Source organism: Gekko japonicus, unplaced genomic scaffold (assembly GCF_001447785.1).
Source record: "Gekko japonicus isolate JY-2015 unplaced genomic scaffold, Gekko_japonicus_V1.1 scaffold901, whole genome shotgun sequence".
Classification (NCBI taxonomy): domain Eukaryota; kingdom Metazoa; phylum Chordata; class Lepidosauria; order Squamata; family Gekkonidae; genus Gekko; species Gekko japonicus.
Genome location: NW_015173701.1, coordinates 419,679 through 434,496, shown reverse-complemented (window position 1 = coordinate 434,496; position 14,818 = coordinate 419,679). Strand labels below are relative to the sequence as shown.

General features: G+C 45.2%; 1 protein-coding gene across 1 annotated transcript in view; it reads left to right on the top strand.

Moving 5' to 3' along the window:
• The window catches only part of LOC107120526 (microsomal triglyceride transfer protein large subunit-like), a 64,744-nt gene extending 50,142 nt beyond the window's left edge, over window positions 1-14,602 (top strand). The window contains exons 14-18 of the mRNA XM_015423245.1: window positions 1,127-1,248; window positions 4,387-4,611; window positions 7,873-7,997; window positions 10,658-10,822; window positions 14,121-14,602. Coding sequence (XP_015278731.1) covers window positions 1,127-1,248; window positions 4,387-4,611; window positions 7,873-7,997; window positions 10,658-10,822; window positions 14,121-14,265 — 782 coding nt within the window. The 3' untranslated portion in view covers window positions 14,266-14,602. The remainder of the gene's footprint in view (window positions 1-1,126; window positions 1,249-4,386; window positions 4,612-7,872; window positions 7,998-10,657; window positions 10,823-14,120) is intronic.
• Window positions 14,603-14,818: the final 216 nt, after the last annotated feature.

The following is a 14,818-nucleotide window of genomic DNA, read 5'->3' as shown; positions in this document are numbered from 1 at the left end:
GAGTATCGCGGGTCCCCCCCTTGTTATATCTAAAAAGTCAACTTGGTGTTTCTCTTGAAAACCTAACCCTAACCAATGAGCCTCATATTTTTAAACTAATCAAACAACGACTCTTAGATATTGATCTGCAAAAGTTACACCCTACCCAACCTCATATCTGTTCACTTGCCATGCTCGGCCTCTCTAACCATTTATGCAAGATGCCCCAATATTTTTACAATCTCAACATCCCTCTTCATCGCAGAGGTTAACACATTTCCCTCTAGAATACTCTATGGCAGATATTATCAAATCCCAAGACAAGAACGGCTGAGCCCCTGTGATCTTAACTCCCTGGACACGATTGAGCATATAATTGTCGAATGCCCCCTGTATGAGCTACCTTGCAGAAAATTCCTTCTAACTTGGCTTCATCCTAAAAGTTATTTGAGTAACAAGTTAAAATGTCAACTTCTCTTGAATGATTCGATCCCTGAGATCAGTAATGATGTTGCCAAGTTTCTTACTGAAGTTCTTAAGGTACAAAATTTTAGATAGTACTATTTTGATTGTACTAAATTTGTATGGAATCTTAGATTTTAATTTTACGATACAATGTTTTATATACCTTATGACTAATGATATGCTAATAAAGGTCTATGAATGAATGAATGAATGAATGAAAAGGCAAAATCTGTTGAATTGTACAGCTACAGCCTGTGCATGTTGGGCATTTGGCACTAATTTTACTACTGTAGCCAGTCTAGGTAAGCAAGCCAAAGGCACCAATATTCTTGCCTCAGAAAAAAATGAGATGACTGGTCTGTGTAATCTTTTGAGGTGAAGAAATGTAATCACAAAAAATGCTCTTAAATCTTTCTGCTTTTTTTGTCATGTAATCTCCAGTTGAGTTCCAAGTCCTCTGGAGTCAGTGAAACCCCACATATGCCTCCCCACAAGCCACCCCCTTAGTGTCTCATTTCTAGCTTCCTAGGAACTTTCCCGATCCAGCCAGATGGTTCTCATGTTACCCCCCACCCCCACCACACACATTTACTCTTTTCTTAAATCATCTGAAATATGGGTTTATATTTCTCCTCATAACTCTACACATGTCTTTATACTGAGTTCTCTTTTTCTCTTCCAGTCACCAGTGACATATTCTCTACCTATGACCAGACGATCCTGTTCACAGAGAATGGTCTCCTGAGGAAAGGCAGCACCAGTTTCAATATATTAAGCCACGGCCATCGATTCCAAGTTGCTCAGGTCTTACACTATGTATCTTCTCCCTTGCCTCCTGTCCCTGCACCACAAGAAAGTCTGAGACACCTCTCAAGAATTTCAGCTCAGAGGTCACCTTAGCTTTATGCTAGACTAGGAAAAAGGCTCGTGGAAATAAATACAACGGCCTCTAGAAAGAGGCTCTGGGCAGGTGTCCTGGCCTTGGACACTCAGTGTCAATGTGCTGTGGCGACCTCAGCAGGGTATAATGACACTGAGTCCACCATTTTCTCCAGAGGAACTGATCTATGCTACCTAAAGAACAGTTGTAATTTTGAGTGATCTCCAGCCCTCACCTGGAGATTGGCAACGATGGTTCCCCAGAAGGGACTGGTTGGTTTGGAAGGTGGAGTCTATGGTTTTGTACCTGTCCGACGTCCCACGCCTCCTGAAACCTCACCCTCTCCAGGCTCCATCCCTCACATCTCCAGGAATTTCCCACCTGGAGTTGGCAACTCTATCTCCTTCCCAGCCAATCACCAACCTACCTTTATTTTCCCCTCACTCTTCAGCTTTCGACCCCCCACACACACCTGCAGCCTCTCCCATGCTCTGAAGCCCTGACTACTACGTCACAATGGCTGTCATATGGGGGCCACCTCAGCAGCATATAAGGATACAGAGCCCACCATTTTCTCCAGGGGAACTGATCTCTGCCATCTGGAAAGCAGTTGTAATTCTGAGTGATCTCCAGCCCTCACCTGGAGATTGGACACATTTTACCTCAGAACAGCAAACTGCTTAGAATGTTAGAGGCAAAAGCCAATCAAGTCACATATGCAAATGACTTCTGTGTTCCGAGGCAAAGGCCAATGAGGCTGCATATGCAAATAACCTCTGTGTTCTGACTGGCTATGGGGGGGAGAGGAACAGCAAACTGTTTTGAATGTTGGAGGTGAGACTCAAGTAATGCTGCCAGTGGATAGGGACAGATTCTGAGTGACACATCAGGGCGCCAACCAATTCCGGAGCGTGTGGAATGTTCTAGAGAAGTGCCACCACCATTCGGCTTTTATATATAAGGGGGGAAGTGTGGGGGAAGGCCACACTGTTTTCTGCTCCTTGATAATGGCACCAATGAGATTTCCAGCCATAAATTAATGCCTGGGTGATGCATCAGTGTGGCCAGTTTTCCACTTTCGTGGGCCAGAGACTTGGAATTAGGGTTGCCAGACAGGAGCCTTTTGGGGGAGAAGCACTGGGGGAGGCAGAGACCAGGGAAACCGACAGTGCAAAGATGAGATGTCACCTCCAGGTGAGTACCAGAAGTAACACAATGTCACACAATGCTCTAGGAATTCCTCTTGAGATGGGATGGGGGGAATCCTATTGTGATATGTTGTGATGTCACACTCAGATATGTCTTGGTGCCATAAAACATCACCCTCTCCCAGTTCTGTGACATCATGGGCACACACCCCTTTACACCCTCCCAAGCTCCCAAGTGGTGGTTAGAATAAAACTGAGAAGGGGAGAATGCTGTAAACTGCTTTGGGTCCCCACTCGGGAGAAAAGCAGAGTAAAAATATCTAAACAATAAAAAGTAGAGTTACTGCAGTGTAAATCCACGTGGCTTAGACTGGAGTAACTCTGCACACAACAGCACTGCAAAGCACTTTAACTTTTCTAGAGTTGCCAGCCCCCAGGTGGGAGCGGAGGATCCTCCAATTTCGTGGTCTCCTGCCTACTGCTGGGCAGCTAGCCAGTGGGGGGAAGCCCAACCCCCAACAGCCACAGCCTGGCATGACGTCCCCAACATGATGATGTCAAATGGAAGTGATCATGTCAGGAACGTCACGTGTCAACACTCTGGTATTTTGAGCAAAACTTTATGGTTACCATAGAGTTTTGCCCAAAATACCAGAGTGTCGCCACACTCCAGCAGTTCTGTAAAGCTGTAAAAACGGAGCTGTTTCGCCAAGCCTTCCAATAAAAACTGATTGCTCTGGTGGGGCCACACTAGCACTTTATTATAGGATGCCACTGTATTTATTTAGTTAGTCTAACTGTATTTATTGAAATTGTATGAATTGTATTTTATTTTGTATTTGCTGGTTTTAAACTCTATGTTGGTTTTAAATTGTTTGTAAGCCGCCCTGAGCCGCTTCATCAGTAGGGGGGAGTAGAAATTTAGTAAATACATAAATAACATCCCCAGCATGATGGCGTGACATCATGACGTCAGGGATGTTGCACACGGTAACGTCACTCCACCCCCACTCCCAGAGAGCTCTCTCCCACCCCCCCACCAGCGAGAGCTTGGGACTGGACAACCCTAAGCTTTCCCCAAATCATTCATTCAGTTTACTTTGTCAAAGCACGAGCCCCGGTGCTCCCACGTTGGAAAAAACAGAGAAAAGCCTCCAAATCAGTATTCACTAATGAACCATTTTATACTGACAATACCACTGGTGTCTGAAAAGTGTAAGGCTGTGAGCAGATAATTAGGTTTGGAGGCTGCGGTGGCTCAAGTGGTTAAGACGCTGAACTGCAGGCTGTGGAAGGTTGGTAGTTCAGCAGTTCGAGACCCGAGTGCCGCATGACGGAGTGAGCTCCCGTCTCTAGTTCCAGCTCCTGCCAACCTAGCAGTTCAAAAGCAAGAAATTGCAAGTATATAAATAGGTACCACTTCGGTGGGAAGGTAACAGTGTTCCATGCACCTTGGTGTTTAGTCATGCCGGCCACATGACCACGGAAATTTCTTCGGACAACGCTGGCTCTTCGGCTTTGAAACGGAGATGAGCACCGCAACCCTAGAGTCGGATTCGACTGGCTTTCGAGCAAGGGAACCTTTACCTTTACCTTTAAGCAGGGTCTTCCATCTTTGTCCTATTCACACTAGGCCCAATCCTACCTGCAGGCAACAGGCCTAATGCGGCAAATGGCACAATATGATGGCAAGACGAAAGATTGCGGGTGGGGTGGGGGATGAGTCTGGCTGTAGTGAGTGGAAACATCTTTGCCCTTTGGGCTTTCCTGCTCCAAAACTGAAGTGCTGAGCACTGGGGAAAGCGTACTCTGTTAAAGAACAAATTATTCTGTATAAAAAAGAAAATATGCTGCTATTGCAGAGAGGTGTTCGCCCTGTGCATCACACTTCCTTTTTTAAAAAATGTCTCCTAGGTGGTTACTGAAGTAGCAGGGTTTGAAGGCATGTTTGGCGGCAGCGCTGATGATGAAGAAGAGCAAGAACTCATGGCTGGCATGTCGTCTGTTTTGCTCGATGTCCAGTTACGGCCTGTCACTTTCTTCCAAGGGTACACAGATCTAATGGCCAAGGTCCTACTGAGTAGTGGTGAGCCCACCACTGTCACAAAAGGGAATATGCTATTGATGGATCATCAACAGGTATTAGCACTTCATTTTCCATATGTTCCAATGACGTCTTGCCACGTGGTAACAGTCAAGAATTGTCACGAGTGGACTATCCGTCCAACAGCTTAAGTCTTGCTTGTGCCAAAAGCATTGTGAACAGGACAGTACAATCCTATGCAGAATCTCAGCCCACTGAAATCAACAGAATGAGCAAAATCCCCATTGTTGACAATCTGAGATATTAGTCAAAGGACATTGCAAACCAGGTATATGTGTTCACCCTTGATGACAGCATAGTGCATTAGGATTAGCGTTCCAGTTACCAGTGTGTATTGGGAGTGGTGCTTCTGACATGAATTTCTTAAATCTTCTAGGAAACACTAAGAGCTTTTATGTTGTGGCACTGCAGTTATGGAACTCCTTCCTCTGGGACGCTTACTTGATCCAGTGACGGTCTTTAGTTTTCTGCTGCAAAGTTGTGAAGAATTGTCCTTGTGGGGGGGGGGATGCATTTAGTATGGCCATTTTTTAAAAAGATAAATGTAGTAAAGGTAGACACCATGATTAAATTCCTGACAAATGAGGTCCCTCCACACACAAAGAAACTAGCCAACCCAAGCCATATAGTTGAGAAAAGTCTGACCAAATGCCCTCATGTTTCTTTTTTTCTTTTTTTAAATCCCCAGAGGGATATTTTTATTTTTGCAATACACTACAAACTACAAAGAAAGTATGAAGGAAGGGGACTACATCTAGGGACAAAAAAAAGGTAACCACACTATACTAAAACCCCAAGAGGAGGAGATCTTATCCCTGTTAGTGAAAGTGTTAGTAATAAATAGTAGTAGTAATAGTAGTAGTAGTAATAAAAACAATATACTTGTAGAGTTCTTGTTTGTCTCAGCTTCAATGTTAACATGTTATTTTGTTAGTTGTTATGAGAGAGCTTTCTGATCATCTTATTCTTCGCTTCAAAAGGCAATTCTCAGAGTCCTTCTGCCTTTACTTCGGTTTTCTGTCTCTAAAGTCATATACCACTCTGGCTGCCTCTGCTCCGGTTTCCACAGCAGAGTCCTTCTCTGCTCCCGAGGTGGCAGAGTCACTTGATTTCGTTTCTTCCTCTTTGGAATCTTCGTCCATTCCCAGCTGGCGTTGCAAAAATTCCTTAGCTTTAAAGGTGGAATCAATCTTTTCTCTTTTATCGTTGATCTTGAAGAGGACACCCTCCGTGATCGCCCACCTATATGAAATTCCATTAGTTTGAAGAAAAGAAATTAAGTCCTTATAGTTTTTCCTCTTTTGACGAATTTCAAATGGAATGTCTTTTAAAATTTTAATGATTAACTTTCCCATTTTCAGTGGAGTTGCTGATGTCGCCTTTAAAATAGCATCTCTGGTCTGTCTTCTTGAGAATCTGACCACAATTTCTCCAGGCAGGCTAATTATTTTAATGTAATTGGAGTAAGCCCTATACCAGTTCATCCACTGTTAAGCCTATTGCTGGAGCGATGATCTCGCTAAGTATCTTCCTCAGGTCCTCCTTCAATGCCTCAAGAACTCCCTGGAATCTGAGAATCATGTTGGCTTTTTCCATCTGCAGCTGTAACAAACGGTTTTCTTGTAGATTTTGCTTTGTTTCCACTTCTCCCATTCTTTTCTTCATTTTCTTGCTTGTGGTGTCCAACTCCTTAAGTTTCCCAGCTACCTGCTCCACCTTCTTCTCCGTTTCTTTCAGTTGGAGCTGCTGAGATGCAAAGTTTTTATTCATTACAGTCAGTTGCTGGTTAATACCATCAAGTTGCTCCATCACTGGCTTGAGCATATCCGCTAGCATTTTCATGACGTCTGCTCCCTCTTCCGGTTTTGGGCTCTGGCTGCCAGGTGGTTTCGTTTTTAGCTTTCTTTGCATGGCCGCCATTTTTTATGATTTGTTTACAGTTTCTGACGCTTCCCTCCGACTCTAAAGATTGCTCCCACGCTGTCAGCAATCAAGTAAGCCTCTCAAAACACACTCACTGTTTTTCCTCCCCCTTCCCGCTTCGTCTCGCTTATCAGTCTTTTCGCATAAGAGGCGTCCCTCTTTGCGATCCACTTTCCTATGTGGGGTGTAACTTGCTTTTTACAATCGTCCGCTTATTTTGAACTCACGTTCATTGTTGGTCAATTTCTCTGACCTCGCTTGCTTCAACACTGTTCCGCTCAATCTCCAGCACTTGTCCCGGCCAAACCAGCTTGTGCCAGAAGGCCACGCAGCGGCTGGACCATCAGGGTGGAGGGGAGCCTCAAATTCTCCGGCTTTACGCCATTGGCTACCCCTCAAAAGCCCTCTGGCCTGGAGCCCCTCCCAAAGGCTCCGTGGGGGTGCTACTTGAGGTAGCACCCCTCTAACCCCCTGGTGGTCCTGGGAGAATGTCCGCCATCGCTGCTCCATAAACTGGAAGCCCTCATGTTTCTTGTACACATCTCTTCTTCTTAATACTGTGCACTGTTTTATAGCTAAGTCCCTTCTTTCCAAAGTTGTATTTGTGGCATGGAATTAGATTTCTAACACTACAGGACTAGTCTTTGGCTATTGCTGTTGCCCACAGGATCCATAACTGGTTATTTCCAAATGAATCACTGGATGAATGGAGCACTAAATGTGCTGCTGTTGACGCATCTAAATGCATATCTAAAAGAAAGTTTATCTGCTTTTTTTTTAATGCCCCAGTAGAGCTCTCAATGGGCTGGATCACATCATACAAAAGAAGGTTTCCTTGTTGCAGTCCCAAAACCTTAAGCTCAACCTCACCAAGCTGACGAGGTCCAATATACTTGGAGGATGAATTTGTATCATATCAGCTATAGATGGATCCAGTGAAACTAGCTTAATATTTTACAAGATTTCTGTCTACTGTGAAAAGCTACTTTCAATCTTTCGCCCAAGCCGCACAAATGTTTAGAAGCCTAGGGTTTAGCTCTGAATGCATATAGCAACTTATATAGCAACTTATGAGGTTGTTGCAGAGGCTCTGTTGTACAGTGAAACATGAAAACCTCAGGAGTTTAATTTGTACAGTATATTTGATGGTCGTTTTTTTGCATTTAGTTGTTTTCATGATATTGATTTAATAATTGGTTACCCACTTTGAATTTATGCTTTAGAAAAAGGCAGGTTAAAAAAAGAAAAAGGAACAACAGCCTGTTGACCTGTATCCACACCATGTGACTTCAAAGCATGTATCAGCTCTAGATAAAGACTAGATAAAGACTTGCATAATCCAGTAACTGAACACATAATGTTGTATTGTACAGGCAATCCCACTTCAGTCTGGCTTGCAAACTGTAATTACTGTTCAGGGAGGAGTTGGACTAGACATTTCAGCCAACATCAATGCAAATTTGTGGGAGCAGGAGTTCCAAACGAGCATTAAAACAAGGTATGTGGATAAGACCTGAGTTTTCTCTCCCAAGGCTAAAGGAGATTTATTGGAATTTTGGCAAAAGTTCAGAAGCCTTATGCCAATTTGAGGAAGTGGAAGCCCAAGCCCAAGGAGGTTTACTCAGAAGTGTTAGGTAGGGATTCCTCTTGAGATGGGATGGGGGGTAGGGATTGTTGTTGTTGTTGTTGTTGTTATTATTAATAATATTATTATTATGTGTAGTATAGCAGGAGAGCCTAAGATTGTCTGGCAGCCAGAAGTTCTAGCTTTTAGCGTTATGCACCACTAGGTGGCAAACTGTTTTTTAAAGACAAGAGACGTTTCAGAAGCCTGCCTTTGTCAAGCCAAGGCCGACCCTGCTTAGATTCCGAGATCTGATGAGATCAGGCTAGCCTTGGCTATCCAGGTCAGGGCTTATTCCCAAGTACGATTACCAACCTCAAGGTGGGACGTGGAGTTCTCTCAAAATTACAACCGACCCCCAGATTGCAGTTCCCTGGAAAGAATGGCAGATTCAGAGAGAAGACTGGATACTATACCATACAGTCTAGCTGAAATGAGAGAGTTTTTTAGGTTGTGTGTAACGTAACAGGATACCAGCCTGCACAGATATACAGGATCAAAGAATTTGTATAACATTTGGGTTGCCAGACAGAGGCTAGCGCCCAGGGGGAGACTGGGGGGCAGGGACTGCCATGGCACCAGGGTGAACCCAGGAGTGACATCATAGACCTTGGATTCTGCAGAAACATTTCCCCTGAATCCTAGAGCAGCATGATGTCATTTTTGGGTTCACCCCAGAAATGGCATCATGCTGTCAGTGTGACAGCAACTTTTTGTCGTTTTCTGACCCTGGCAGCCTGGCAAGGAATAGAGGGGGTCAGGGGCTCAATGTGGAGGATCTCCCACTGGGAACAGGAAAATGGCTACCCTCTATGAACACGTGCAGACAGAAGCCTACGGGAGATGTAAGGTGGGAGGAAAGGAAGGGGAAAGTGATATGAGATGGGAAACTGGGACTTAAAATCTTAATTTTCGCGGGGAGGAAATGACCTCACATAAAGGGAGAGTTGGAAGAACTGATCTCCGGCCAGGACATCACATCACATCCCCACTGAGCTCCCCTCCCCACACTCTGCCTTGCCTTCTCCAAGCACCGTCCTACGTCGTCAGGCTTTTCCCAAGCTGTAACTGGCAATCATATTTCCCAGGATAGGATTGCTCTGTGATTCTCTTCTTAAAGGGTAACTAAAGTGCACGGTGATATCAGAAAGACTTGGAGAAGGTTTCTTGGCTTTAGGGACCCCTGGCAAGAATAAGAGAATGGAAATGGTGGTTCCTTTGGTGATCATATACCCTTTAACAAGGTGCTAAACTTCATAAATGCCATGAAGGGAGTGCATTAAGCTATTTGGCAGGAAGATCGTTGCAGAAAAGTTCTGTGTGAGCAAATAATCAGATGCAAAAGTTGTGAAAGCTTCCTTTGTGTACACAGAGATGCTTGAACATCTGCTGGTTTGGCACACGTTCTGCTTACCCTGTTGCAAGCAGGGAACTGACTGTTCAGTGGGGAGTTGGACTTGTTCACAGGTGGCTCAGATCTGTTCCCAAGCTGCTTTCTGCACACGAGGACAGTTGAACACAGTGGTATAATAAAAGAACAGGAGGAAACTATTCTTAGGCTGAAGGGGGTAGCATTAGATATCTGCATCTAGCCCTCCATTTATCAGCATCTTCTCTGCTTTTCCCTTTTGCTGGCCAAACTAGCTGAATAAGATTCTTTTGTCAGCTACTTCCAATTCAAGCAGGACAATACACCAGCAGGGAGCATTCGGAGAAATTTCCCCCTCCCTTTTAGCAATGGGTCCTTAGTGATGGATGGAGATGTATAAGGCCCCTTTCACATTACCATTCTAAACCAGATGTTATCTGTTGTTGGCCCAGTTCCAAGTAAAGTGATCCAGGGATGGACAGGGGTTTCATGCAGCAAATTTCCTTCCATTAATGAGCTGTCACTGAAACACTATGGTCATTTCAAACAGTACGGCTTCCCCACCACTACCCTTTTTCACAGTGCAATCTTTCTCAAACATTTTTTGAATGTTCTAAATTGAGTACTATAGCGTTAGATTGATATAGTGGTGCCAAGGCATCTCAACAGTACTGCTGTAGCACTGAAGTGCTATATTGGTGTTTTTTTTGGGGGGGTTTCTCCCCCCCATTTTTTCTATTTCTTTTTTTAAAGTGCTATACTGGTTTAATGCTATAGCACTCAACTTAGGGTGTTGGGGGGGGAGTTTAAGGAAGATCATGCCATGAAAAGGGTAGGGGGGGAGTGGCACTGTAGGAAGTGCTATGGACATTTTAAACAGCACACCACAGTGATTCAGAAGCCCAACAAAGAGGTACGAATGGAAGAAAGCAGTTTCCCTCAAAATCAAAAGAGTTCCTAAACATTAGGAAGAACTTCCGGACAGAGCAGTTCCTCAGTGAAACAGGCTTCCTCGGGAGGTGGTGGGCTCTCCTTCTTTGGAGGCTTTGAAGCAGAGGCTAGATGCCCATCTGACAGCAATGCTGATTCTGTGAACTTAGGCAACCGCAGACAGCCAACTTCCTTGAAAAAGCATTGCACATGTGAGCGTTTTCTCCCATTACAGGGCTGCAGTGATCATGGATTTCCGAGCAGAAGTGGATGCCCCATTCTTTCAAGCCACTGTCCAAAGCCAGTCAGAATTAGAAACAGCCATAAATTTTAATGCTTTTCTACATCTTTCTGAGAATCTCATGTGTCTGCAGATGACAGAGGAAAACGGCTCTTGCAGGTAACATATAGCCCTCCAGTTGGAAGAAAGACCTCTAGACATGGACACAAATGATGCTTGTTACAATTGGCAGAGATCTGAGACTGGCTGCCACTGTTGGATAGGAACTGGAAACCCAGGTTTGTTGCCTTGCAGTTCTGGACTGGCTTAGGCTGGATGTGGTATTCTGCCACCCTGTAATGGTCTGCCAGTTGCCGGCCTGCTGCTTTTGACATGGGAATATGCCCCACATCCTGGACTGCTTTATGGCCTGAGTTCAACCAAGTAATGAGAACAAGAGTTTGCTAAGAATGCAAACACAACTGGCATACAAAGGAAGGCTGGGGTATTCCCTCGCTTTAGGGCACCCATGTTTTATTGGCCTTGACTTTGGGAACAAGTAATAATGGTTTCAGTACCCGCCATTTGAGCTAGCACAGGTTCTCTTTGAACTATCATCTGCAAAGGTCATGGGGAAGTTAATGGCTTCAGTGATACCTGATCACAGAACATTAAGTGGAGCGCTACATACAAAGAAGGCTGGCTTCTCTTTTTACCGTGTTATGGCAATAAATCCCTTCTGTGGTACTGTTATGGCTGCATCTAGTGCCAAGATTCATTTCCTCTGCCAGACACAACATCACAGTTTTTTTGCTCTTGCTGATAAATCTTTCATGGACGCCTCTTGACATAAATAGACCCAAAGCAGTCTTCTCTTGCTTTATGGCAATAGTAGCAGATACACACTTGGCAAGATTCCCAGGGCTAATTCAAGCTTCGTTCCCAGCAAAAGGCCTTGATACTTTCAGCCTCCTTAGAGATGTGTGAGAGGAATATCACCCACAGGTTTAGGATTCATCAGCAATAAGGAAAAAGGGGCATTGTGTAACAGCCTCACCCTCTTCCTTGGATGAAATACCGTGTTCCCATCTGACACTGTATAAATTATTACTCTTGATTTCCTGGGACTCAAAACTAGACTCCTCTGGAGGGCAGGTTGCAGATGGGAATTGCCACAAGATCTCAAAGTTAAATGTCTCTTAGCATAAAGCAGTTTGCAGAGGAAGGAGGAGAACTGTGAAGTGCTGCATGTCCTCTGACTAATACCACATTAAGACTACGTCCAACATGCAAAATGGGAAATTAACGATTCTAGGAAATATATTTCTCAAAAGACAAACTCAAAGTTTCAAAAGTAACATGCTGGGATCTAGACTAATTTCCATTGGCACAAGGATCCCTGCCCACAGAGCACCATTTCTGGTTGTAGTGGCCCAAAACATTGCCCAGTCCTGTTACTGGGCAACTCCTCTTCCCCAAGAACAGGATATTAGGGGGCATTTGGGGCTGCTGCAGGAGGGGAGGAGGCAAGAAAATCCTCGCACCTGCAGGAACTTTAGTTTGGCTTTGATACATTACATTGCTCCCCGAATGCGTTCTGTGAACACTGTTTTCCCAATGCAGTTTGCTTTAGGTGATTCTGTGTATGAAAATGTTGAGACAGTGTGTGACTGCAATAAAGAAGGCCAATGCTATGCTGGGGATTATTAGGAAGGGTATTGAAAACAGATCAGCCAATATCATAATGCCCCTATACAAATCAATGGTGAGACCTCATTTGGAATACTGTGTGCAGTTCTGGTCACCACACCTTAAAAAGGATATTATAGCTTTGGAAAAAGTGCAGAAAAGGGCAACTCAAATGATAAAAGGGTTGGAACACTTTCCCTATGAGGAAAGGTTAAAGCGCTTAGGGCTCTTTAGCTTGGAGAAAAGACGACTGAGGGGTGACATGATCGAGGTTTATAAGATTATGCATGGGAAAGGACGTCCTTCTTCACCCAAAGAGTGATTAACACTTGGAATTCACTGCCACAGGAAGTGGTGGGTGCTACAAGCATGGATGGCTTCAAAAGGGAATTAGATAAGCATATGGAGCAGAGGTCCATCAGTGGCTATTAGCCACAAGGTATAGCTAGGGGCTCTGGGGCAAGTGATGCTCTGTCTTCTTGGTGCTTGGGGGGGGGGGTGAACAGTGGGAGGGCTTCTAATGTCCTGGCCCCACTGCTGGACCTCCTGATGGCACTGGTATTTCTGGCCACTGTGTGACACAGAGTGTTGGACTGGATGGGCCTTTGGCCTGATCCAACATTGGCGTCTCTTATGTTCTTATGTTAATCTATCTGTGGCTCACTGACAGAGCATCTGCTTGGCAATGCATAAGGACCCAGGTCCCTGGGATCTCCAGGTAAAAGGACCAGGAAGTAGGTGATGGGAAAGACCCTGACCTGAGACCCTGGAGAGCTGCTGCCAGTCTGAATAGACAATACTGACCTTGACGGACTGAGGGTCTGATTCAGCATAGGGCAACATCATGAGATACAGTTTCAACACCTTGGGGAATCCATAACCCCTTAGGTGTGTGCAGAGGCCATTTCGGGGGGGGGACGCGGGGGAACGTAGTTCCCCCGGGTGAGGTACGGGGGGCGGGGCAAATAACGAAGCCCCAACCCCTATGGGGGCGGGGCACATGATGAAGCCCCGCCCCCTGCTTCTGGCTGCCCCGCTTCCAGCCCTCATTCAGCCAGGAGGAGGCAGGAGAAGAGGGAGGGTAAGTTGCTTCCTCCCTGCCTCTCCCCACCCCTGCCTGCCTGGGGCCAGGGAGGGCCTTCATGGGGCTTCCTTGCACTCCCACCGGCCTTGCAGGTCCACCGCCGGGCCCCTCATGGGGCTCGGCAGCGGAGCTGCAAGGCCGGCACCGGCAGCCGGGACCGTTGGGGGCGGGGTGTGTGGCCTTATGACACATTTCCAGTGATGTCAGGAGGTGTGGCCTTATGACACACTTCCGGTGATGTCAGGGGGTGTGGCATATGCTAATGAGTTATGCTAATGAGTTCCCCTAGCTCTTTTTCTACGAAATGACCCCTGGGTGTGTGTAGTATTCTTTCCAATTAGCATTTTTACATGTGTGTTATAACAGATTGGGGGGTGGGGTGCATCAAGTTTATGGTTTTCAAGGCAAGAGACATTCAGAGGTGATTTGCCATTGCCTGGCACCACATCACAACCCTGGTATTCCTTGGAGGTCTCCCATCCAAATACCAGCCAGGGCTGGCCCCTGCTTAGCTTCCAGGATCTAGCAAGATTGGGCTATCCAGGTCAGGGCATCATAACAGTACTCAGCATTAACGAGGGTTCAGAGTGCTTCACGTGCATTATCATGCTGTAATATGCAGTCCAGAATCCATCCCATCAATGCTTAAATGTTAGATCAAAATCAGACTTAATGTCAGTTTTGTTTTGTTTTTAATCCTCACAGAGAAGTCTTCTCAGTGTTTGAATCCTCTGCAAATGAAACCACAACCGTCCACAAAGGAAGGAAGGCCACCATCCCTGGGCGGGCACTTCCTTTCCACAGAGCCAATTCTGAGATGTGCAGAATCCTGCATGCAAACACAGAATAACAGACGTGACATCTATTAGCAGAGACAGAACTGTGGAGACAGTGTCTATATGGCATCGGTTCAGACTTCTGATTCCTCTTTTCTGTTCCACACCTAATTGAAGATAGCCCAAGGTCCAGCTTTCCTAAAGAGTGTCAGCTTTTAAATATTCTGATAATGCTAAAATAACCACAGCCTGGACTGAAACATGAGCAGTTTAAAGAATAAAGCCGGTTTATTACAAAGAGAACAAACTTTGTAAGAAAGTGAAAAGAGAAATCTAACTGTCTAACTAACTAGAAGGAAGCCAGTAACCAACAGATCTCAGCAGGAGCAAGAAAAACCCCAACTGAGCCAATCAGGAGACAGGATGGAGACTATTTGAAAACAGTAGGCAGTCCCTAATCTTATTATGCTTACTAGATGTCCCCTCTGCTGCCTCCTGCTGGATGTTCTCATCATTTTCTTGATATATGCACAATAGACCTTGCATATTCCAACACATACAGCTTCCTTGTCTCGGACAAATTAAAGCAAAAGACTAGCATTAGGCATGGAGGGTGGCTTTTTTAAA